The sequence below is a fragment of the Rattus norvegicus genome, chromosome 2 (assembly GCF_021556685.1).
Source record: "Rattus norvegicus strain SHRSP/BbbUtx chromosome 2, alternate assembly SHRSP_T2T, whole genome shotgun sequence".
In the NCBI taxonomy this organism is placed as follows: domain Eukaryota; kingdom Metazoa; phylum Chordata; class Mammalia; order Rodentia; family Muridae; genus Rattus; species Rattus norvegicus.
In genome coordinates, this window is record NC_141535.1 from 45880781 (window position 1) to 45906356 (window position 25576).

The 25576-nt window shown below is 40.1% G+C and overlaps 1 protein-coding gene across 5 annotated transcripts in view; it reads right to left on the reverse strand.

Moving 5' to 3' along the window:
- Nucleotides 1–25576, reverse strand: part of Il31ra (interleukin 31 receptor A) — a 96514-nt gene that overhangs the window by 34634 nt on the left and 36304 nt on the right. For all 5 annotated transcript variants that reach the window (XM_087634308.1, XM_087634314.1, XM_087634316.1 and 2 more), the window contains 3 exon segments: nt 23921–23999; nt 8716–8833; nt 6042–6205 (listed from right to left, as the gene is read on the reverse strand). In XM_087634308.1, coding sequence (XP_087490434.1) covers nt 6042–6205; nt 8716–8833; nt 23921–23975 — 337 coding nt within the window. In that variant the 5' untranslated portion in view covers nt 23976–23999.

Below are 25576 nucleotides of genomic sequence, written 5' to 3' on the forward strand. Positions count from 1 at the left end.
GTAAAAGCCCTTAAAGAGGAAACACAAAAATCCCTTAAGGAATTATAGGAAAACACAACCAAACAGGTGAATAAATTGAACAAAACCATCCAGGATCTAAAAATGGAAATCAAAACAATAAAGAAATCACAAAGGGAGACAACCCTGGAGATAGAAAACCTAGGAAAGAGTCCAGGAGTCATGGATGTAAGCATCACCAACAGAATATAAGAGATAGAAGAGAGATCTCAGGTACAGAAGATACCATAGAAAACATTGATATAACAGTCAAAGAAAATGCAAAATGCAAAAAGTCCCTAGCCGAAAACATCCAGGAAGTACAGGTCACAATGAGAAAACCAAACCTAAGGATAATAGGTATAGAAGAGAGCAAAGATTCCCAACTTAAAGGGCCAGTAAATATCAACAAAATTATAGAAGAAAACTTCCCTAACCTAAAGAAAGAGATGCCCATCAACATACAAGAAGCCTATAGAATTCCAAATAGACTAGACCAGAAAAGAAACTCCTTCCATCACATAATAATCAAAACAGCAAATACACAAAACAAAGAAAGAATATTAAAAGCAGTAAGGGAAAAAGGTCAAGCAGACCTATCAGAATTACCCCAGACTTCTCACCAGAGTCTATGAAAGCCAGAAGATCCTGGGTAGATGTCATACAGATCCTAAGAGAACACAAATGCCAGCCAAGACTATTATACACAGCAAAACTCTCAATTAACATAGACGGAGAAACCAAGATATACCATGACAAAACAAAATTTACACAATATCCACAAATCCAGCCCTACAAATGATAATAGATGGAAAAGACCAGCACAAGGAGGGAAACTACATCCTAGAATAATCAAGAAGGTAAGGTATTCTTCCCACAAACTCTAAAGAAGATAGCCACACAAACATAATTCTACCTCTAACAACAAAAATAACAGGAAGCAACAATCATTTTTCCTTAATATCTCTTAACATCAAAGGACTCACTTTCCCAATAAAAAGACATAGACTAAACAACTGGATACATAAACAGGACCAAGCATTTCGCTGCATACAGGAAATGCACCTCCGTGACAAAGACAGACACTTGGTCCCAAGAAACAAGCTGAAGTAGCCATTCTAATATCAAGTAAAATCAATTTTCAGCCAAAAGTTATCAAAAAAGATAAGGAAGGACACTTCATAAGCATCAAAGGAAAAATCTATCAAGATACACTATCAATTCTGAACATTTATGCTCCAAATGCAAGGGCACCCCATTCATAAAAGAAACATTACTAAAGCTCAAAGCACACACTGCACTTCACATAATAATAGTGGGAGACTTCAGCACCCTACTTTCATCATGGACAGATCATGAAAACAGAAACTAAACAGAAACACAGTGAAACTAACAGAAGTTATGAACCAAATGGATTTAACATTTCAATAGAACATTTCATCCTAAAACAAAAGAATATACCTTCTTCTCAGCACCTCATGATACCTTTTCCAAAATTGACCATGTAATCGGGCACAAAATAGGCCTCAACAGATACAAGAAGACTGAAATAATCCCATGCATCCTATCAGATCACCAGGACTAAGGCTGGTCTTCAATAACAACAAAAACAACAGAAAGCCCACATACACATGGAAGCTGAACAATGCTCTACTCAATGACAACTTGGTCGAGGAAGAAATTTAGAAAGAAAGTAAAGACTTTTTAGAATTTAATGAAAACAAAGGCAAAACATACCAAAACTTATGGGACACAATGAAAGCAGTGTTAAGAGGAAAACTCATAGCTCTGAGTGCCTCCAAAAAGAAGCTGGAGAGAGTATACACTAGCAGCTTGACAGCACACCTGAAAACTCTAGAACAAAAAGAAGCAAATACACCCCAGAGGAGTAGATGCAGGAAATAATCAAACTCAGGGCTGAAATCAACCAAATAGAAACAAAAAGAACTAGACAAAGAATCAACAAAACCAGGATCTGGTACTTTGAGAAAAATCAACAAAATAGATAAACCCTTAGCCAGACTACCAAGAGGGCAAAAAGGCAGTATCTAAATTAACAAAAATCAGAAATGAAAAGGGAGACATAACAACAGAATCTGAGGAAATTAAAAAAAAATCAGATCCTACTACAAAAGGCTATACTCAACAAAACTGGAAAATCTAGATGAAATGGACAATTTTATAGATAGATAGGTACTAAAGTTAAATCAGGAACAGATAAACCATTTAAACATTCCCATAACCCCTAAAGAAATAGAAGCAGTCATTAAAGGTCTCCCAACCAAAAAAAAAAAAAAAAAAAAAAAAAAGAGCCCAGGACCAGATGGGTTTAGTGCAGAATTCTATCAGACCTTCAAAGAAGACTTCATACCAATACTCTTCAAACTATTCCACAAAATAGAAACAGAAGGAACACTACCCAATTCATTCAATGAAGAGATGAAGCCACAATTACACTTTTACCTAAACCAGAGACCCAACAAAGGAAGAGAACTTCAGACCAATTTCCCTGATGAGTATTGACACAAAAATACTCAATAAAATTCTTGCAAACTGAATCCAAGAACACATCAAAATAATCATTCACCATGATCAAGTAGGCTTTATCCCAGGGATGCAGGGATGATTCATATATGGAAATCCATCAACATAATCCACTATATAAACAAACTCAAAGAAAAAAAACCACATGATCATCTCATTAGATGCTAAGAAAGCATTTGACAAATTTCAATACCCCTTCATGGTAAAAGTCTTGGAAAGATCAGGAATTCAAGACCCATACCTAAACATAGTAAAAGCAATATACAGCAAACCAGTAGCCAACATCAAACTAAATGGAGAGAAATTAAGGCAATGAAAATATCTATAGATATCTGGAATAGACTTGAAGACCCAGAAATAAACCATCACACCTATGGTCACTTGACCTTTGACAAAGGAGCTAAAAACATCTAAGGGAAAAAAGATAGCATTTCTATACATGGTGCTGGTTCAAGTGCAGGTCAGCATGTAGAAGAATGCAAATTGACCCATTCTTATTGACCTGTACAAAGCTCAAGTCCAAGTGGATCAAGGACCTCCACATAAAACCAGATACACTGAATCTAATAGAAGAGAAAGTGGGGAAAAGTCTTGAACAAATGGGAACAGGGAAAAATTTCCTGAACAGAACACTAGTGGCTTGTGCTCTAAGATTAAGAATCGACAAATGGGACTTCATAAATTGCAAAGCTTCTGTAAGGCAAAGGACACTGTCATTAGGACAAAATGGTAACCAACAGATTAGGAAAAGATTTTTGCCAATCCTACATCTGATAGAGGGCTAATATCCAATATATAGAAAGAACACAAGAAGTTAGACTCCAGAGACCCAAATAACCCTATTAAAAGTGGGGAACAGAGATAAACAGAATTCTCAGGTAAGGAAACTCGAATGGCAGAGAAGCACCCTTAGTCATCAGGGAAATGCAAATCAAAACAACCCTGAGATTCCACTTCATATCAGTCAGAATGGCTAAGATCAAAAACTCAGATGACAGCAGAGGCTGACAAGGATGTGGAGAAAGAGGAACACTCCTCCATTGTTGGTGGGATTGCAAGCTGGTACAGCCACTCTAGAAGTCAGTCTGGAGGTTCCTCAGAAAATTGGACATTGTACTACTTGAGAACCCAGCTATACCACTCCTGGGCATATACCCAAAAGATTCTCCAACATATAACAAGGACACATGCTCCACTATGTTCATAGCAGCCTTATTTATAATAGCCAGAAGCTGGAAAGAACCCAGATGTCCTTCAACAGAGTAATGGATACAAAAAATTTGGCACATCTACACAGTGAAGTACTACTCAGCTATCAAAAACAAAACCTTCATGAAATTCTTAGGCAAATGGATTGAACTAGAAAATATCCTGAGTGAGGTAACCCAATCACAAAAGAACACACATGGTATGCACTCACTGATAAGTGGATATTAGCCCAAAAGCTCAGAATACTCAAGATACAATTTACATGAATTCACATGAAGCTCAAGAAGAAGGAAGATCAAAGTGTGGATGCTTCAGTCCTTTTTAGAAGGGGGAACAAAATATTCACAGGAGGAAATATGGAGACAAAGTTTGGAACAGAAAGTGAAGGAAAGTTCATCCAGAGACTGCCCCACCTGGGGATCCAACCCATGTACAGTCACCAAGCCCAAACAATATTGCTGATGCCAAGAAGTGCATGCTGACAGGAGCCTAACATAGCTGTCTCTTGAGAGGCTTTGCCAGAGCCTGACAAATACAGAGGTGGATGCTCACAGCCAACCATTGGACTGAGAACAGGGTCCCCAATGGAGGAGTTAGAGAAAGGACTGGAGGAGCTGAAGGGGTTTGCAACCCTATAGGAGGAACAACAATATCAACCAACCAGACACCCCAGAGCTCCCAGAGACTAAACTACCAAGAAAAGAGTACACATGGAGTGACTGATGGCTCCAGCAGCACATGTAGCAGAGGATGGCCTTGTTGAGCATCAAGGGGAGGAGAGGCCCTTGGCCCTGTGAAGGTCGGATGTCCCAGTGTAGGGAAATACCAGGGCAGGAAAGGAAGGTGGCTGGGTTGGGGAACTCCCTCATAGAAGCATGGGGAGGGGTATGGGATAGGGGTTTGCTGGAGGGGAAACCAGGAAAGGGGGTAACATTTAAAATGTAAATAAAGAAAATGTAGTAATATATAACAGACTCTGAATACATTATAGAAGCCAGATTTTTTTCAAAAAGGGCATTTATTATACAATTCTATTTATATGAAAAGTTCCTAATAGACAAATCCATAGAGATAAGAGAAAAAAATGTTGAACTTGTTAGATGTTAGAAGAAAAGGTCAATAAATGATTGGGGACTTGTTTCTGATAATTATGATGTTTCCTGACTACATTGAACTTACTCCTATTTCTGAATTTCATGGTAATATTTGCACAACTTTGTGCTTATAATAAATCCACTGATTTGCATACTTTAGGGTTTTGAATTTATAGTATATTAATTGTATTTACCAGTTCCTTTAAACTACATGGTAAAAATTGACTTTTGAAAAAATTTTGAAAGATCACAATTGACAACACATTTTTTAAAAAAGGAGCCCCTCATTTCTTTCACGGGCAATGATGGCATGTTGGAGAGGGGGCCATGGTCATTTCTCTGAGGACCATTTATGCTACATACTGCAAAAGAGATTAGTGGTCAGCAAGACACCTCTTGTTTATTGTTCTTTCTTCTCTCGTCTAATTAATTCTTTCCTTCCTCTCCCTCCACTTTGCCCTTTCTTTCTCCCTCCCTCTCTTCCTTCTTCCGGAACACTACATGCCTACTAGTGGGTCTGTTGTGGTAAATATTATTTCTGTGTTTCTACTCCACCTTAGATTATTTAGTTCTCAAATAAAAGACACATAACTTTTATATTTACAATAAGCCTTAGAGCATCAGGGCTGGGCAGATATCAACCCTCTATGGTGCTTTTTCTACTTCCCTGTTAATAATCCTGAGATATCACTTGCCATTGTTCCACCTGGGCTGCTCCTGCTCCAACTGCTCATGGCCCTGAGTTCACCATCCACCAACCCTAAGGCACCTTCTTCTATCTCCCTCTCTTTCTCCTCATGGTCTCTTCTCAGACCCCAAGCCTGGGAACCGAAGTCCTGCCTACCAGGCTTTGCCTAGCAAAGGCTGTAGGCATCTTTATTCTACCAATAGTTTTAAACTAAGGTGTAAGGTTTGCACAACAAAAGCTGGCATACATGAGAATTCATTTGTCTTGAGGCAACTAGACCTTGTGATACAGAATTTAGCATTACAACACACAGCAATAGACCAAACCTCAACAGGCCCGCAGTGTGTGTGTGTGTGTGTGTGTGTGTGTGTGTGTGTGTGTGTGTGTGTGTGTGTGTGTAATTCCCTCAAACTTTGAGTCTGTCTTTGAACCTAAAGATTCCTTAATTAGGGGAAGTTGGAAGAGCAATTAATTCCCATGCCCCTACACAGACACCATCAACTACTTACCTATGGAGCTTAAATCCCAATATGTGATGGCAGATATAGCTTTACCATCGTTGTTTTGAGCTTCTACTTCAACACTGCAGTTGTCTGGGGCTATTGCACAGTAGGAGGGAAAAGAACACGAAGCCTCTGTAGCATTAACAGTGCAACTGCTCTTCCCATAGGAGCTTTAAAGGAAAGGATATTCAACATGAGTTTGGTACAGAAGTTTGAAGGATGCACATCATGTACAGAATAATCACCATTTTATAAAAACATATTTATGTGATTTGTCAGAGATGCTTAGAAAGCTACTCATAAACATGTTTAAATAATTGTCTTTTGACAATACAACTAAAATGTATGTTTCTAGCTGAACTCTTATCATTTGTATATATCGTTTTTAAAAACTCATTAAGATAGATGGCTTATTCATACAGATAACAGATAAAAGGCAGATAGATTAGAGAGATGACAGATAGGGCATAGGTAGATGTGGCAACTTGAGTGAGAATGCCTCCCCATAGGTTGATGAACCATTTGGGAAGGATTAAGAGGTGTGGCCTGTTGAAGGAGATGTATCACAGGGGGTGGGCATCGAGAACCAGTGTATGTGTGTCTCCCCTCCTCTCTTGCCCACCTCTCTCCCTTCTCCCCTTCCCTCTCTTGCTGCTGTACATACGTATCAGGATGTAAAGTTCTCAGCTACGGCTCCAGTGCCGTGACTGTGTGCTTCCCACCATGATGCTAATGGGCTAACTCTCTGAAACTAGAAGAGCTCCAGTTAAATTCTTTCTTTTGTAAGAGTTGCCTTGGTCATGGTGTCTCTTCATAGCAACAGAATACTAAGACAAGAAATAATAGACAGGTCATATATAACAGGTAATGATCAATGATTGATGGTGAAATGATAGACCCTCTCAAGCTGCTATTAACAGGAATCAGGTGAGTGGGTGTCAGAACATGGTCCAGGAATGGATACCTGTGAAGAGAATATTGAGCACTTAAGAGACACTCCAAGGAAACAAGGCAAGAGTCTTGTGACCTAGGTTTCTTCGAAACATAGAATTGTTCTTGGAACGTGTTTTCATGCTCCTCCCAGGCATAGCGGATAAGAGTGGGTTTACTTCAAACTACTTGTTATTGATTACTATTATTATTCAATTAAATATTTAAATTATCCTTCATATACCTGTATGGAAGAACGTGTTTTGCCGCATGTAGTTTGTTCTTGTGATTGATTAAAGCTTGAACTCATGAGACGTTTAGTCACGTGACCTTTCTTAACCCTCAGAGTATAAGTACTCTGATATATTTGTCTGATACTCTGAATTAAGTTGGCTACCACATGAGACTTTAGTCCATTAATCAGCTCCATTCTCCCAGGTGCCTGCCTCTAGAGCAGTGTCAGGTGGGCACAGCCATGGCCTATGTGGCTCTCAGGTTGTAGACATGGAGCAGAACTGACCAGGAGGCTCAGCTTGCAAGTTGTGCTGGAGAAGGAGAGACATTAGACATTTGGATTCTGGGGATCAGAAAGGACCTTGAGGGTTTCTGATGCAAAAAAGTGGCTCCCAGAGTGATGTATCATGGTCATAAGCACAGATATAGGTCTGTATAGGGTGAAATAAATAAAGTCATGTAAACTGAAAGTGTGGCTGTGACCGTTGCTAGGGCTGCAATTAATGTTTGCAGGTATTCAGGTCACAACCCTGGAACTATACCCTTTCTCTTCTTTTCCACCCTTCCAGATGTCTTTGAAGTCTCAACTTAAAAACTACCCACCTCTTCTCTCTTCCTCGGGGCAAGGATTTGTTCTTTTCTTTTCTTCTTTTGTAAATGTAGACTTCCCTTTGAGTGCACACATGTGTGAACCCACAAAGACAGACAGACAGACAGACAGACAGACACAGACAGACACATCCCACCAACATCACCACCACCACCAACATCCTTGTGATAATTGGCTCTACTTGAAATAGACAAAAACAAAAGTCCATCTAACAATAGTATCCAGCCTGAGTTTCTAGAGGAACACAAATGAATAGTTTCATTAGCTTTCTTAGGAAAAAAACATTTAAAACTTGCACATACTAAAACACTTGGCTTATGAATAGAATCATAACTTTTAAATGATAAAAAATTTTATTCAAATGGAAAAATGGTCAAAAGGGATGCTTGAGGTGGTAAGGAAAAGTCAGTGACCACTGAACTGACAAACAGTACCATAGAAATCAGTGGCAGGATGAGGCAAGTCCTCTTAGCTCTAGGCCACAGCCACACTATATCTGGATCCATGAGAAAACAAATAACAATGAAGCAGAGGTATAGCTCCTTCTAGAAAGAAGAGGAGCAAAACCAAATGTGTGAATGAAGACTTTCCCACCATGCTCCTAACTGGAGACCACTCTTAGCCACTCTGGCATCTAATGGCAGATCACCATATGGTCTATAGTCCTCCCTCTTCAGATTCAATCCTGTCAGCATGTTACAAGGAACTGGAATGCCACCCAGCCACTTTACAAATATAGCTGTCACCCACAGGTTGAGAAATGCCATCCTTCCTAAGTAACTTGACTTGGGTGAATCAGAAGCCCCGCTTCCTGCTGAGATCACATAGGAGCACACACACACACACAGTTCCCACAATTACTAAGTCATCCCCCACTGAGAGCACACACATACTTCCCACACTTACTAAGTCATCCTCACGGTGTAGCTGGTATCATTGGTTTCCTTCTCTGGACTCCAAGTGCAAGTCAGATTCCTGTCAAAGTAAAAGATGCAGGAAATGTTCTCTGGCTTAGGTGGTAGACCTGGAGAAAAGTCACAGAATTACAACTTTAGAACACAAGAACCACTGCTAGCACTCCACACTTTAATCAGTGCCTTCCAAATCGCATTTGCTACGTAGAGTAGATTTTCCTGATCCACTGGTTCTGAACCTTCCTAATACTGCAGTCCTTTAATACAGTTCCTTGTATTGACCCCTAGCCATAAGATTATTTTTGTTGGAACTTTGTAACTGTAACTTTGCTACTGCTATGAGTCATAATGTAAATATATGATATGCAGGATATCTGAAGCCACCCTTGTGAAAGGGGTTGCAACCCACAGGTTGAGAACCACTGTCCTGACCAGACTTAGGAGAAGTCTTTTATGTCAGTGACTGCCTTTAAAGAGATGTCTACTTTAAAAAAAAAAAAAAACCAAACAAACAAAAAACCCCAAACATTTTATAGTCCTAATAAAAATAAGCAGGAAGAACCAGGCAGTGGTGGTGCACACTTTTAATCCCAGCACTCAGGAGGCAGAGGCAGGAGGATCTCTGAATTGAAAAGCCAGCCTGGTTTCAGGACATCTTGGGCTACACAGAGAAACCCTGTCTCAAAGGACAAAACAGTAATAAGAACAACAACTACAAAAACTCACTTAGAAGCAAAAGATATTTAAAGTAAACATGAGATGTGTGTGAAGTACTAAGCAAGGCATCAAACGAACCCCTCTGAATAACCGGGTTATAGATACAGATGTAAAAAAATTCAAGTATTTTTTTGGACAATGTTTGCATGTCTGCAGCTGACGTTCCTGGTAGTTCCCTGCAGGACAGGAACAGCACATACTTCTCATCCAGAACAAAAGTCTAGTGCCCTAAGGGGTCCCCAAATAGGAGAAGTTACATATTAATAAACAGTAGTGGGAATGAATTACATTGTCAGAATATGGTCCAAGAATGGCGTTGTGTAAGGAAAGTTCCGAGTACTTATGAAACAACTCCAAGAAAACAGGAATCTTGTGACCTCAGGTCCTTCAAAGCATGGAATGTGTTTTCATGCTCCTCCCAGGTGTAGTGAATGGGACTGAGTTTACTTCAGATCAATCATTTCAACTGGACCCATTTTCATATGTCTCTATGGGAAAACATGTTTGTGACACAATGTGGCTTATCCTTGTGTTTGGACCCTTTACTCAGGTGACCCTTATCAACCTCAGAGTATAAATTGTCTGATGCTCTGAGTAAAGTCAGCTACTGAATGAGGCTTCAACCCACCTCAGTTATTGGCTCCATTCTCTAGGTCCCATGGCCTCTAGAGAGGTGACATTACATCTTAATTTTTCACTGACTTATGTACAATTTGATTTCATCACGAATGTAGTCAACAAACTGTAGAAACAGAATCATTACCTTTGACTTTTAAAACTTATTAATTTTTACATTTTACTTCAGTTGTAGATAGCATGACATATAAAACACAATGTTACAATTTCTAGGTTAAGGTAGTGATTAGATCTGCTTACTATTGGGCATAAATTAACCATTAGATCTTACTATTTAGAACAAGTGTCATAAATTTTTGTTTTTGGAATTTTTATTTCTAATATATAGATTCCTTTGTAATCTTAGAGTGTGTGTTGTTTTGGGTGGTGTTTTTTTATATCAATATATTATTTTTGAGAAGTGGGTTCATCAGCTGTAGCAGGTAACGATGAATTTCTAATACATACACAAATGCAAGAGCTGAGGGCAATTTTATACTAAGGGCAGTGTTCAGCTGATAAACTCCTACTATTATTTTTTGAATGTTTGACTAGGTAATAGTCTTTAAGAGAAGGTATATTTCAGAGAGGAACCAACTTAAGTCACATATTAAATAAAAGCTTTAATGCTTTAAAAGAAGTCCCTATCTGACAAGAAATAGAAAAGGATGGGTTGGAGAGATGGTTCCTGAGATGACCAGCCTCAGATTATTATATAATCTGTGACTGGTTCACCCTTATTAAGCAAGGCTTTAAGGGATTCATTTTAGGAAAGATTCCTGCTATTAAAATGCTTTTCCTGTTATTATTAAACACATATAACAATCATTAAGTAATAGCACGCCCCTTTGGAGCAGATCTCTGCAAATCTCAAAGATGTACTGTCTCGTAGTGATGCTATATAGACAAATAGATGACTTCTTAGTTTTAATGATGATCCTATAAGAATTCCTAAAGTTATATCAGTGATTATTAAGCTCTTTTATAGTGGGACTGCTATTAAGTCTTTTTCTGACAGTCAAAACTACAGTGAGAACTCTGCCAGTCTCCCAAGTGTCACCAGTTAATTGCTCTTAGATAGTAACCAGACATTCTCCTACTCAGAGCACATTCCAAGAGGTTGTAAAACAATTAACCAAAGGTCATAAAAAGGGAAATAATGATTTATTATAGGTGCTAGGGCAGAGGATAAAATATTGACCAGGTTTATCTATACAAAACTTCACTAATAACTTAGTTATGGTTTTAACCCTTCAGTGAACCTGTGGAGCTGTGACAGGTGATGGATGGTTAACCAGATAATTACTTCTGATGAATATGCATGTAAACATTCTCTATTGTAAACTTCTATTTCAATTTATGATTTGACTTTTCATGTGAATTTGTGGTGAAATTTGTAACATGCGATCATGTATTCTGAAAGATGTTTAAGTGCTGAGGACAAAGAGAAGAGTCAGGACTGAGCTGGAGAAGACAGCTGGAGGAGGACTGAGCTGGAAAGGACTGAGCTGGAGAGGACTGAGTGAAGGAGAACTAAGCTAAGAAGAAGTGTGCTCAGGAGAACTGAGCAAAAAAGATCTGGGCTGAGAAGAAATTCAGAGTGGAATAACTTAGAGACTTGGAGAGAGCAGAAGGAGCAGGCAGATTTTTCCTTACCATGGGACAGAACAGGTCATTTCTCAATAGTAACGCAGTTTTAGTCTTATTAAAAGGAACAAGTCTTTTTCGCTCACAAACTTGGGTTTAATTTATTTAGCATTAAAAGGGTAGAAACTATTTCTTTCTCTGTGCAATAAAGATTGGAGCTCATCTTTCGTCCAGAATGAGTGAGTTCTTTCTGCACCGGTGCTTGGTCTTTGCCCTATATGCATATGTAAGTATGGATGTGTATAAGTAAGTAATTGTGAGAATGTATGCATGTGTATGTGTAAGAATGTAATTGTGAGAATTCATGTAAGCTAGGCCCAACTGATTGAATGGAAATGTATAAATGTACATTTATCAATCTATATATGAACTTATATAAGTTTATGCATATTTGCCTATGTAAAAGTTTTTCCTTCTGCAAGTGCTATTCACTTCTCTTGGTTCAATAGAAGTTTATTGCTCCAAACTTCCCCCTAGCTTGACAAGCAAGAGGCATAGGGACAAAAGGGAAAAGGCTCTAGCAATTAATTCTCTACTTTATCTCCTGCTGTTTTAGAATGAGGTGCTAAATGCCAGAGTCTGCAGTTTTTGGCCTCAGAGGAACACAGAAGGTGGGTCAGTTACAGTAGTAGAGCATAGCAACTTAGACATAGATAAGTAAATCAGCTACAGTAACATAGTAATTTAGATTTAGATAAGTAAACTTGTTATTATACAACAACCCTAAATATCTTGTAAGACAAAGTTTTACCCCCATATATTGTAAGACAAAGTCTTACCCTCCACCGATGCTCTTCCTCCTCCACTGCCTCAAGAAGAACCAACACAAGAAAGAAGACTAATGCCAGGGCTGGCCCCTGGCATGGTATAGATACAAACATGATAACCCAATGCTCAGCTAACGCCAACTGACACACAGTGACCAACAGAGGAGAGACTGGGCAATCAATACCAGATGGGCCAGAGAAGACCAGTGGAACATAAGGACCCATTCCTACAGTCTAGTGTTAGACAAATTCTACTCTAATGCTCAGACACCATCAGAAGAAAGAGCAAGAGAATAGCAGGAGTTCTGGAAGTGGAAATTTTTGCTCCAGAAAGACTGAGTTAACCCAAAGATGCTGGAAACCAGAAGAAGAAAGTGAGGTAGGGCTAATAAATAGCCTTTAGGGCTCTTCAACTCCCCCTATTTCTCTATTCCTACCTGACTTTTCTTCCAGTCGACAGGGGACTTTGTTTGATTTAGCTTAATCACTGAAAATAGGGGTGTTCTAGTCCTTGAAATACCTGAGCAATGCTCTCTGTATCTTAACTCTTTCAGAGAGATATTACTGTTTACAGGAAGGCAACAGTAAAGCACTCCAGGATGAGTCACATTCATCCCTTTGTTTAGATTTTGACATTCATGGTTTTTAAAGGACTCAGATACAAAAGTTTATGTATGTCCACATGACAAAGGAGACCCTGAACAGTGACAAATGAGAATGAACGAAAGCTAGATGCTTCCATATTGTCCTTCCTTTGACTGCCTCTCACAAGCTCTACATCTATCCCCACCACTCAGTAGTTCCGTAAGCATTTCTATCTTCACAGCTTCAATACGAAAAACCATGACAAAGACAGTGACTTGCAAGTTTAGATGCATAACAAGACCAAAATGAACTGAACTAGACCTAAGTAATAGCACATGTTACATGGAGATAAGAAGGTGCAGAATTAACACATTCCACAAAGGGTCCACACAACTTAAGACGTCCCTGGGGATCCCTTGGAACAGCAAGCCAAATGTTAACAGCCTGAACATTTCACAAATGTCACAGGGAAAGTATCATAGAGGATGAACTAAGGGTCATTCAAATATTCCCAAGAGAAATAACTCATTTGCTGACTGATTCACTCCTTATCTCTTAAGAGATTAGGAGTGTATTCATATGCGTGTCTGTGTGTTTGCTGCATGCGTTGTGTATAGTGTGTAGCGTATATAATACGGGGCTTGTGAGGATATGGATCCTCAGGTTTCATAGGTAATCCAAGCCTAGACTATGTGGTAAGGTCCAAGCTAGTGAGAAAATTTGTCTTTAAAAATCTCAAAAGTAAGCAGTCAAGGTGGAGGAGCCCTGCAGTTCAGACTGCACCTGGATCTGAACGAACCCAGTCAAATAGCTTCCTGCACCCAAATCTTGTGGGAGGGAGAGCTAGACCTTCAGAGGGGCAGACATGCCTGGGAAACCAGAGGAGACTAAACTCTGCCCACATTTCTGACTCTAGAGGAAAACACCTAGCAACATCAGGGTCCCCTGTGCACAGGGACCCAGAAGAAGGGGCAGGCCCTTGTGGTTGCTGCCCTCAAGGAGAGCTGAAATCTAGCCCTGAAGAGAGACTTCAGGCCCGAGACCAAAGGTAAGACCAACTTTTCTGCTCCAAGTGACCTGCCTGGTAGAATCAGGACACGTGCCCATAGGAACAGCTGAAAGCCAGTGGACAGGAACGACTACCCGCCTGAAAGCAGACCACTCTGTGCCCATAACTGGCTGAAAGAAAACAGGAAAACAGGTCTACAGCACTCCTGACACACAGGCCAATAGGATGGTCAAGCCACTATCAGAAATAGCAGAACAAGGTAACAGCAGAGACAATCTGATGGCAAGAGGCAAGCACAGGAACCCAAGCAACAGAAACCAAGACTACATGGCATCATCGGAGCCCAATTCTCCCACCAAAGAAAACACTGACTATCCAAACATACGAGAAAAGCAAGATCTAGATTTAAAATTACATTTAATCATGATGATGGAGGATTTTAAGAAAGACATAAAGAACTCCCTTAGAGAAATGCAGGAAAACACAAGTAAACAAGTAGAAGCCCTTAGAGAGGAAACACAAAAATCCCTGAAAGAATTACAGAAAAACACAATCAAACAGGTGAAGGAATTGAAAACGGAAATAGAAACAATAAAGAAAGCACAAAGGGAGACAACCCTAGAAATACAAAACCAAAGGAAGAGACAAGGAGTCTTAGATACAAGCATCACCAACAAAATACAAGAGATAGAAAAGAGACTCTCAGGAGCAGAAGATTCCATAGAAATCATCAACACAACTGTCAAAGATAATGTGAAATGGAAAAACCTATTGGCCCAAAACATACAGGAAATCCAGGACACAATGAGAAGACAAACCTAAGGATAATAGGTATAGAAGAGAGGGAAGACTCCCAACTAAAAGGACAAATAAGTATCTTCAACAAAATCATAGAAGTAAACTTCCACAACATAAAGAAAGAGATGCCCATAAACATATAAGAAGCCTACAGAATTCCAAATAGATTGGACCAGAAAAGAAACTCCTCCCATCACATAATAGTCAAAACACCAAATGCACAAAACAAAGAAAGAATATTAAAAGCAGTAAGGGAAAAAGGTCAAGTAACATATAAAGGCAGAATCACACCAGACTTTTCGCCAGAGACTATGAAAGCCAGAAGATCCTGGACAGATGTCATACAGACCCTAAGAGAACACAAATGCCAGCCCAGGTTACTGTATCCAGCAAAACTCTCAATTAACATAGAGGAGAAACCAAGATATTCCATGACAAAACCAAATTTATGCAATATCTTTCTACAAATTCAGCCCTACAAAGGATAATAAACAGTAAAGCCCAACACAAGGAGGCAAGTTACAAAAAAAGCAAGAAACTAATTGTTTTGCAACAAAACAAAGAGAAGACAAGCACACAAACATAATCTCACATCTAAACACGAATATAACAGAAAGCAACAATCACTATTCCTTAATATCTCTCAACATCAATGGACTCAATTCCCCAATAAAAAGACACAGATTAACAAACTGGATATGTAAAGAGGACCCAGCATTTTTCTGCCTACAGGAAACACACCTCAGAAACAAAGACAGACACTACCTCAGAATAAAAGGCTGGAAAACAACTTTCCAAGCAAATGGTTTGAAGAAGCATGCTGAAGTAGCCATTCTAATATCGAAAAAAATTGATTTTCAACCAAAGGCATCAAAAAAAGATAAGGAAGGACACTTCATATTCATCAAAGGAAAAATCCACCAAGATGAACTCTCAATCCTAAATATCTATGCTTCAAATACAAGGGCACCTATATACATAAAAGAAACCTCACTAAAGCTCAAAGCACACATTGGACCTCACACAATAGCAGTAGGAGATTTCAACACCCCACTGTCATCAATGGACAGATCATGGAAACAGAAATTAAACAGAGACATAGACTAACAGAAGTTATGTACCAAATGGACTTAACAGATATTTATAGAACATTCTATCCTAAAACAAAAGGATATACCTTCTTCTCACCACCTCATGGTACTTTCTCCAAAATTGACCATATAATTGGTCACAAAACAGGCCTCAACAGATACAGAAAGATAGAAATAATCCCATGTGTCCTATCAGACCACTAAAGACCTATAAGACCTGCTAAAGCTTGTCTTCAATAACAATAAGGGAAGAACACTGACATATACATGGAAGTTGAACAATGCTTTTTACTCAATGATAACCTGGTCAAGGAAGAAATAAAGAAAGAAATTAAAGACTTCTTATAATTTAATGAAAATGAAGGTACAACATACCCAAACATATGGGACACAATGAAAGCTGTGCAAAGAGGAAAACTCAGAGCTCTGAGTGACTGCAGAAAGAAACAAGAAAGAGCATATATCAGCAGCTTGACAGCACACCTAAAAGCTCTAGAACAAAAAGAAGCAAACACAACCAGGAGGAGTAGAAGGCAGGAAATAATCAAACTCACAGCTGAAATCAACCAAGTAGAAACAAAAAGGATTAAGCAAAGAATCAACAGAACCAAAAGCTGGTTCTTTGAGAAAAATCAACAAGATAGATAAACCCTTAGCCAGACTAACCAGAGGACACAGAGAGTGTGTCCAAATCAACAAAATCAGAAATGAAAAGGGAGATAATACAACAGAATCAGAGGAAATTCAAAAAATCATCAGATCCTACTACAAAGGCCTATATTCAACAAACCTTGAAAATCTGAAGGAAATGGACAATTTCCTAGGCAGATACAAGGTACCAAAGTTAAATCAGAAACAGATAAACCATTTAAACAACCCCATAACTCCTAAAGAAATAGAAGCACTCATTAAAAGTCTCCCAACCAAAAAGAGCCCACGTCCAGATGGGTTAAGTGCAGAATTCTATCAGAACTTCAAAAAGACCTCATACCAATACTATCCAAACTATTCCACAAAATTGAAACAGACAGAGCGCTACCGAATTCCTTCTATGAAGCCACAATTACTCTTATACCTAAACCACACAAAGACCCAACAAAGAAAGAGAATGTCAGACCAATTTCCCTTATGAATATTGATGCAAAAATACTCAATAAAATTCTTGCAAACCGAATCCAAGAGCACATCAAAACAATCATCCATCATGAAGTACGCTTCATCCCAGGTATGCAGGGATGGTTTAATATACAGAAAACCATCAATGTAATCTACTATAATAACAAACTGAAAGATAAAAACCACACAATCATTTCATTAGATGCTAAGAAAGCATTTGACAAAATTCAACATCCCTTCATGATAAAAGTCCTGGTAAGAACAGGAATTCAAGGCCCATACCTAAACATAGTAAAAGTCATATACAGCAAACCAGTAGCTAACATTAAACTAAATGGAGAGAAATTTGAAGCAATCCTACTAAATCAGGGATTAGACAAGGCTGCCTACTCTCTCCCTAATTATTCAATATAGTTCTCAAAGTCCTAGCCAGAGCAATCAGACAACAAAAGGTAATCAAAGGGATACAGATTGGAAAGGAAGAAGTCAAAATATCACCATTTGCAGATGATATGATTGTATATTTAAGTGACCCCAAAAGTTCCACCAGAGAATTACTAAACCTGATAAACACCTTCAGCAAAGTGGCTGGGTATAAAATGAACTCAAATAAATCAGTAGCCTTCCTCTACACAAAAGAGAAAAAAGCTGAGAAAGAAATTAGGGAAATGACATCTTTCATAATAGTCCCAAATAATATAAAATACCTTGGTGTGACTTTAACCAAGCAAGTGAAAGATCTGTATGATAAGAACTTCAAGTCTCTGAAAAAAAAGAAATTGAAGATCTCAGAAGATGAAAAGATCTCCCATGCTCATGGATTGGCAAGATTAATATAGTAAAAATGGCCATTTTACCAAAAGCGGTCTACAGATTCAATGCAATCCCCATCAAATTTCCAACCCAATTCATCATAGAGTTAGAAAGAACAATTTGCAAATTCATCTGGAATAACAAAAAACTCAGGATAGCTAAAACTATCCTCAACAATAAAAGGACTTCTGGGGGAATCACTATCCCTGCACTCAAGCAGTATTACGGAGCAATAGTGATAAAAACTGTATGGTATTGGTACAGAGACAGACAGATAGACCAGGGGAATAGAATTGAAGACTCACAAATGAACCCACACACCTATGGTCACTTGATTTTTGACAAAGGAGTCAAAACCATCCAATGGAAAAGAGAGAGTATTTTCAACAAATGGTCCTGGTTCAACTGGAGGTCAGCATGTAGAAGAATGCAGATCACCCTGTACAAAGCTTAAAGGACCTCCACATCAAACCAGATATACTCAAACTAATAGAAGAAAAAGTGGGGAAGAATCTTGAACATATGGGCATTGGAGAAAATTTCCTGAACAAAACACCAATGGCTTATGCTCTAAGATCAAGAATCGACAAATGGGATCTCATAAAACTACAAAGCTGCTGGAAGGCAAAAGACACTGTTGTTAGGACAAAATGGCAACCAACACATTGGGAAAAGATCTTTACCAATCCTGCAACTAATAGAGGGTTTATATCCAAAATATACAAGAACTCACGAAGTTAGAGTGCAGGGAGACAAATAACCCTATTAAAAAATGGGGTTCAGAGCTAAACAAACAATTCACAGCTGAAGAATATCACATGGCTGAGAAACACCTAAAGAAATGTTTAACACCCTTAGTCATAAGGGAAATGCAAATCAAAACAACCCTGAGATTTCACCTCACACCAGTCAGAATGGCTAAGATCAAAAACTCAGGTGACAGCAGATGCTGGCGAGGATGTGGAGAAAGAGGAAGACTCCTCCATTGTTGGTTGGATTGCAGACTGGTACAACCATTCTGGAAATCAGTCTGGAGGTTCCTCAGAAAATTGGACATTGCACTACCTGAAGATCCAGCTATACCTCTCTTGGGCATATACCCAAAAGATGCCCCAACATATAAAAAAGACACGTGCTCCACTATGTTCATAGCAGCCTTATTTATAATAGCCAGAAGCTGAAAAGAACCCAGATGCCCTTCAACAGAGGAATGGATATAGAAAATGTGGTACATTTACACAATGGAATACTACTCAGCTATCAAAAACAATGACTTTATGAAATTCAGAGGCAAATGGATGGAACTGGAAAATATCATCCTGAGTGAGGTAACCCAATCACAGAAAACCACGCATGGTATGCACTCATTGATAAGTGGATATTAACCCAAATGCTGGAATTACCCTAGATGCACAGAACACATGAAACTCAAGAAGGATGACCAAAATGCGAACGCTTCACTCCTTCTTTAAAAGGGGAACAAGAATACCCTTCACAGGGAATAGGGAGGCAAAGTTTAGAACAGAGACTGAAGGAACACCCATTCAGAGCCTGCCCCACATGTGGCCCATACATATACAGCCACCAAACTAGATAAGATAGATGAAGCAAAGAAGTGCAGGCCGACAGGAACCAGATGTAGATCTCTCCTGAGAGACACAGCCAGAATACAGCAAATATGTAGGCGAATGCCATCATTAAACCACTGAACTGAGAACAGGACCCCCATTGAAGGAATCTTAGAAAGAACTGAAAGAGCTTGAAGGAGCTTGAGACCCCATATGAACAACAATGCCAACCAATCAGAGCTTCCAGGGACTAAGCTACTACCCAAAGACTATACATGGACTGACCCTGGACTCTGACCTCATAGGTAGCAATGAATAACCTAGTAAGGGCACCAGTGGATGGGGAAGCCCTGGGTCCTGCTAAGACTGAACCCCCAGTGAACGGGATTGTTGAGAGGAGAGCGGTAATGGGAGGAGTGTGTGGAGGGGAACACCCATAGAGAAGGGGATGGGGAGGGGTTAAGGGGATGTTGGCCTGGAAACCTGGAAAGGGAATAACATTTGAAATGTAAATAAGAAATACCCAATTTAATAAAGATGGGAAAAAAGTCTCAAAAGTGGACGGTGACTGGTGACAAAGATTTCCTCTCATGCACTCCACACAGACACACAGTTCCACAGACAGACAGACAGACAGACAGACACGTTCTCTCTCTCTCTCTCTCTCTCTCTCTCTCTCTCTCTCTCTCTCTTTCTCTCTCTCTCTCTCTCTCTCTCTCTCTCTCTCCATGGAATAATAGAGACAAAGAAAGATAAATATTACACAGTCTCATTTGTGTTCCTTCAAAAGCTGACCGCACAGAAGAAGGTACTGGAGGTGTGCGTGGTTGGAGGTGAGGAAGTATAGAAAGACACTGGTGAAAGGATACATACTAATAGCTAAAATGCAAGTTCCTCTTAAATGCCAGCGACGTACAAGTGTATAGGGCCAGACAAGAAAAGAGATTAGTAGTTGACCAGGGGACAGGGAGGGGAGAGAAAAGGAAAATAGAAGAATGCAAATTGATCCATTCTTATAGCCCTTTACCAATCCTATATCTAATAGAGGGCTAATATCCAATATATACAAAGAACTCAAGAATAACTTAAGACTCCAGAGAAGGGGCTAGAGAGATGGCGCAGTGGTTAAGAGTGCTGACTGCTCTTCCAGATGGACCCTAGTTCAATTCCCAGCACCCACATGGCCGCTTACAACCATCTGTAACTCCCAGATCTGACAACCTCACACAGACATACATGCAAGCAAAGACATAGCAATGTGCATAAAATAGAAATAAATAAATTATTTAAAAACAGACTCCAGAGACCCTACTAAAAAATGGGGCACGGAGATAAACAGAGAATTCTCAGGTGAGGAAATTCGAATGGCAGAGAAGCACCTAAAGAAATGTTTAACACCCTTAGTCATCAGAGAAATGCAAATCAAATGACCCTAAGATTCCACCTCACACCAGTCAGAATGACTAAGATCAAGAACTCAGTTGAGAGCAGATGCTGGCGAGGATGTAGAGAAAGAGGAACACTCCTTCACTGTTGGTGGGATTGCAAGCTGTACAAACACTCTGAAAATCAATCAGAAAATTGTATATAGTACTACCTGAGGTTCCAGCTATACCACTCCTGGGCATATACCTAAAAGATGCTCCAACATGTAGTAAGGACACATGCTCCACTATATTCATAGCAGCCATATTTGTAATAGCCAGAAACTGGAAACAACCCAGATGTCCCTCGATAGAGGAATAGATACAGAAAATGTGGTACATTTACACATTGGAGTACTACACAGCTATTAAAAACAATGACTTCATGAAATTTGCAGGCAAATGGATAGATCTAGAAAATATCATCCTGAGTGAGGTAACTCAGTCACAAGAGAACACACATGGCATGCACACATTGATAAGTGGATATTAGGCAAAGAGATTGGAGTATCCATGATTCAACTCATAGACCTCAAGAGGAAGGAAGACCAAAGAGTGGATGCTTCAGTCTTACTTAGAAGAGGGAACAAAATAAACAAGGGAAGTAGAGGGTGGGAGGAACTTGGGAGGAAGAGAGGACGGGGAGGGGGAAGGGGGCAGAATAAGGTATGGAGGAGATGGGGAGATGTACAGAGAGTCAGGAATTTGAACAGAGGTGTGTAGCAATGGGGATGGGGAACTGGGGGTAGCAACCAGAAATTCCCAGATGCTAGGAAAGCAGGAGCTCCGAGGACCCCATGGGGGTGACATTAGCAGAAATACCCCCCAAAGGGGAGGGAGAACCTGTTGAGACCATATCCACCCACCCATCTCCAAAATTTTTACCCAGAATTGCTCCTGTCTAAAGGACATACAGGGACAAAGAGTGGAGCAGAGACTGAAGGAAAGGCCACCCAGAGACAGCCCCACCTGAGGATCCATCCCATATACAGACACCAAACCCAGACACTATTGCTGATGCCAAGAACTGCACGCTGACAGGAGTCTGATATGGATGTCTCCTGAGAGGCTTTGCCAGATCCTGACCAATACAGATACAGATACTCAAAGACAACCATTGGACTGATCCCAGAGCCCCAATGGAGGAGTTAGGGGAAGGACTGAGGAGCTGAAGAGGTCTTATCTGGCATTAATGAGAGGGGAGGCCCTTGGTCCTGTGAAGGCTTGATGCCCCAGTGTAGAGTAATGCTGGGGCAGTGAGATGGGAGTGGGTGGGTAGGTGGGGGAGCACCCTCATAGAAGCAGGTGAAGGGGGGATTGGGTAGGAGGTTTGCAGAGGGGAAACCAGGAAAGGGGATTACATTTGAAATGTAAATAAATAAAATATCCAATTAAAAAAATGAAGCATGGAAAAAATAAATGAAAGGAAAATGGTTGTTAATGGCTATAGTTTCATTTTTTGTATAAAGAAAACGTTCTAAAACTGACTGTAGGCTGTTTTAAAGGTTTATATTTATGTGTACCTGTGTTGGGCAAGTACACGTAAGTACTAGTCCCTGCAGTGGGGGGGGGGGGCAGAGCAGGACCTGTGCTCCCCTGGAGCTGTGGTCCTGGTCATTGTAAGCTGCTAGGAACTAAACTATGGTCCTCTGCAAGAGCAGCAGGCATTCTTGACTCCTGAGCCTTTCTAGCCCTAACACTGGATATAGGTCACACTACATAGGTCACCCTCTAGAGGTCACCCTACTGAACAAACCAAGAGCCTCTGGATCTTACTGTTTTCAACACAGCTGTCAGATATGTGAATTTTACTCCATTAAAGCCAGCTTTCAAAGCAGCAGCTTTGGTGAGCATGTATTAAAACCCAAAAGCAGAGGGAATCACATAGGTAGTTTCCAGAAATAAAAATGACACCCGGGGCTGGGGATTTAGCTCAGTGGTAGAGCGCTTACCTAGGAAGCGCAAGGCCCTGGGTTCGGTCCCCAGCTCCGAAAAAAAAGAACCAAAAAAAAAAAAAAATGACACCAGGTGTCAGGAGAGAAAAAATGGCTCCAAAAGTTATTTTCTACTCATCCAGGGCTGTTCGCATGGGCTACCTTCGTTCAGAGCTTGTTGCTTGTCATACACAGACATTAGACATGGGTAATTAGACAGAAAGGATTAAATGTTCTTCAGTATCGGTACTTCTTCCTGAACACAGGCAGACTTTACCTCCTTGGCACTTTAAGATTGGAAATGGCCATGGGGCTAGCCTCGACCATTTGACATGCAAGAAATAATTGCTGGTAAACTCCTTGCCTTTCATTATTTAGCCCACAGTGATTTTTTATCTTAATTTTTCAACATAGATTGTGATAAACTAAGTTGCTTTTAGGTTGACATGATTTAGGTATGACGAACCCTTTGACATTGGCACAAGAAACTGTCATGTACTAATTTCATTCTTGAGAACCACATCATTGAGTTACAAAAAAAAAAGGAAAACCTATTTCTTTTTTTTCTTTCTTCTTTTTCTTCTTCTTTTTTCTTTTATTCGGAGCTGGGGACCGAACCCAGGACCTTGTGCTTGCTAGGCAAGCTCTCTACCACTGAGCTAAATCCCTAACCCCAGGAAAACCTATTTCATAAAGTAAGTTTACGGTTTTATGCTGGGCAATGCTTATAGCTATCCTTGGGCTGTCTACCCCTTTGACTCTGTGGCATGATGTTAGGATCTGGAAATGTGTTGGGTCTCTCATAGCTGTCTTGAAACGCATGCAGTCTGTGGACCAGATAGATGTTGGACATATCTGAATGCGCTTGATCTTTATGAGGTCATTGCTTCCTTTAAGAATGTGACAGAACATCTCTCCAAATTTACATATGTAAAAGTATTTCTATTGTCAGCACACAATGCAAGCTTGTGCCCATGCATGGGCACCCACGTACATTAAAACTGGCTTGGATTCTGTTGTTCATCTGTGGATGTTCAGAATCACTTTGTTCCAGAGTTAAAAATTCTTCTCCAAAAACGTCTGAACTACATGATCCATGAAAGGCTAACCTACCTGCTAGGCTGAATTTGCAGAGTAGAGGGAGTAGCCACAGTGCCAAGATCCACATTGTCCCAGAATTCACACCTAGAGGCTGGAGAGAGATTTCAAAATGCCATCAGTCAAGTGAGAGGCTGCTTCCTGTCTCTCTTTAACAATACTACTCCATTGACAGATTCTAGGTATTTGGGCAGGAAGGAGCTTCATTTCCTCCCCATCCCACCCCATCCCATCCCACCGCATCCATGCCACCCCATCCCAATGACTGTCCATCACAACACAGATCTTTTCTATTACATCCACCCTGTACCCATTTTAAAGATGTGTACTGGCAATGGGTTTCTCTTTTGTTCACAGTCCACACCACTTACAATGCATACTCTAAGCAAACTACCACCAAGAGCAGAGCTGCAGCAGGCAGAAGGTACTACACATCTGTACAGATCTGAGACCAGACTACAGCCTTTGCCTCAGTTACTGAGCCCTGGGCCAAATTGAATAACCCAGGCTTCCCAGAAATGCTGCCCTATTTCATGTCTCCAAACTGTTTGCCTACCAAGGCTCCTTCCCATTATAAAATTATGATACATGATATTTTGGTTTCTTACCTAGTTCTTGGCTCATAACTCCTTCCCCAAGGCAGGCCATAGAAACTGAAGTTTGTCTTTCTTGAGATGTCATAGAAACTGTATCAGAAATTCCAATTTTCCCTACCTTTTTTTCTTTATGTTCTCTTCTTCCCTCCCTCTCTTCCTCCCTCCCTCCCTCTCTTCCTTTCTTGCTTTCTTTCTTGAGACAGGCTCTCACACTGTAACTAGGGTTAGTTTTGCTAAGAGCTTTATGTGTCCAAGGCTGACATTGAACTCACAGTAGCAATCCTCCTGCCTCAGCCACTGTAAGTGCTGAGTTACCATACCAGCTTCTCCCGCCTTTCTATCTTGCTACTAGGCAGGACCCTACCTGTCCTTCTGCAGTCATAAAACTCTTGTCACTGCAGAGGGAGCCCACTCCATTTCCTAGAGGAAGGAAGTCTTTACACTCAGACTTGCTAGATTTCCCCACCTAATGGGATAGCAATTAATTTCCTATATAAAGGGGAAAACACAAAGGACATGGCCCCAGGAGCTCTCAGACAGATGAACATGCAGAGACTTCTGGAGGCTTTAGGAGCTCCACACTTCTACCCCACACCTTCTTCTATGCATCTCTTTATCTGTATATTTTCTATAGTATTTCAATAAATAACCCAATACACCTGCTCCTCTGAGTTCAGCGAGTTGTTCAAGCAAATTGGCCAAACCCAAAGAGGAAGCTGTAATAATGTAATGTAATGGTTTATAGTCAGTTGATCAAAGGCACAAATAAAACCACCCAAGGCTTGGAACTAGCAGATGCATTTACAGGGAGCCAGTCTTAGGGTTTGTACCTCCAACTGGGGGCTGTGATGTTATGTCTGGGAATGTGGTATCAGAGCTGAATTGGGTTAGAGGACGTCTCTCTGGCATCGGGTGCTACAGAATCAATTGTTTGCTGTGTGAGAAATCCCTGCCCATCTGCTATTAGACGTTTCTGTGATGACGATGACTGTGGCGTAACAGAAAAAGAGATCATGACATTTTGTTTTGCCTACCACATCCTTATTCCCAGCAAATTAATCACTTTCCTAGACTC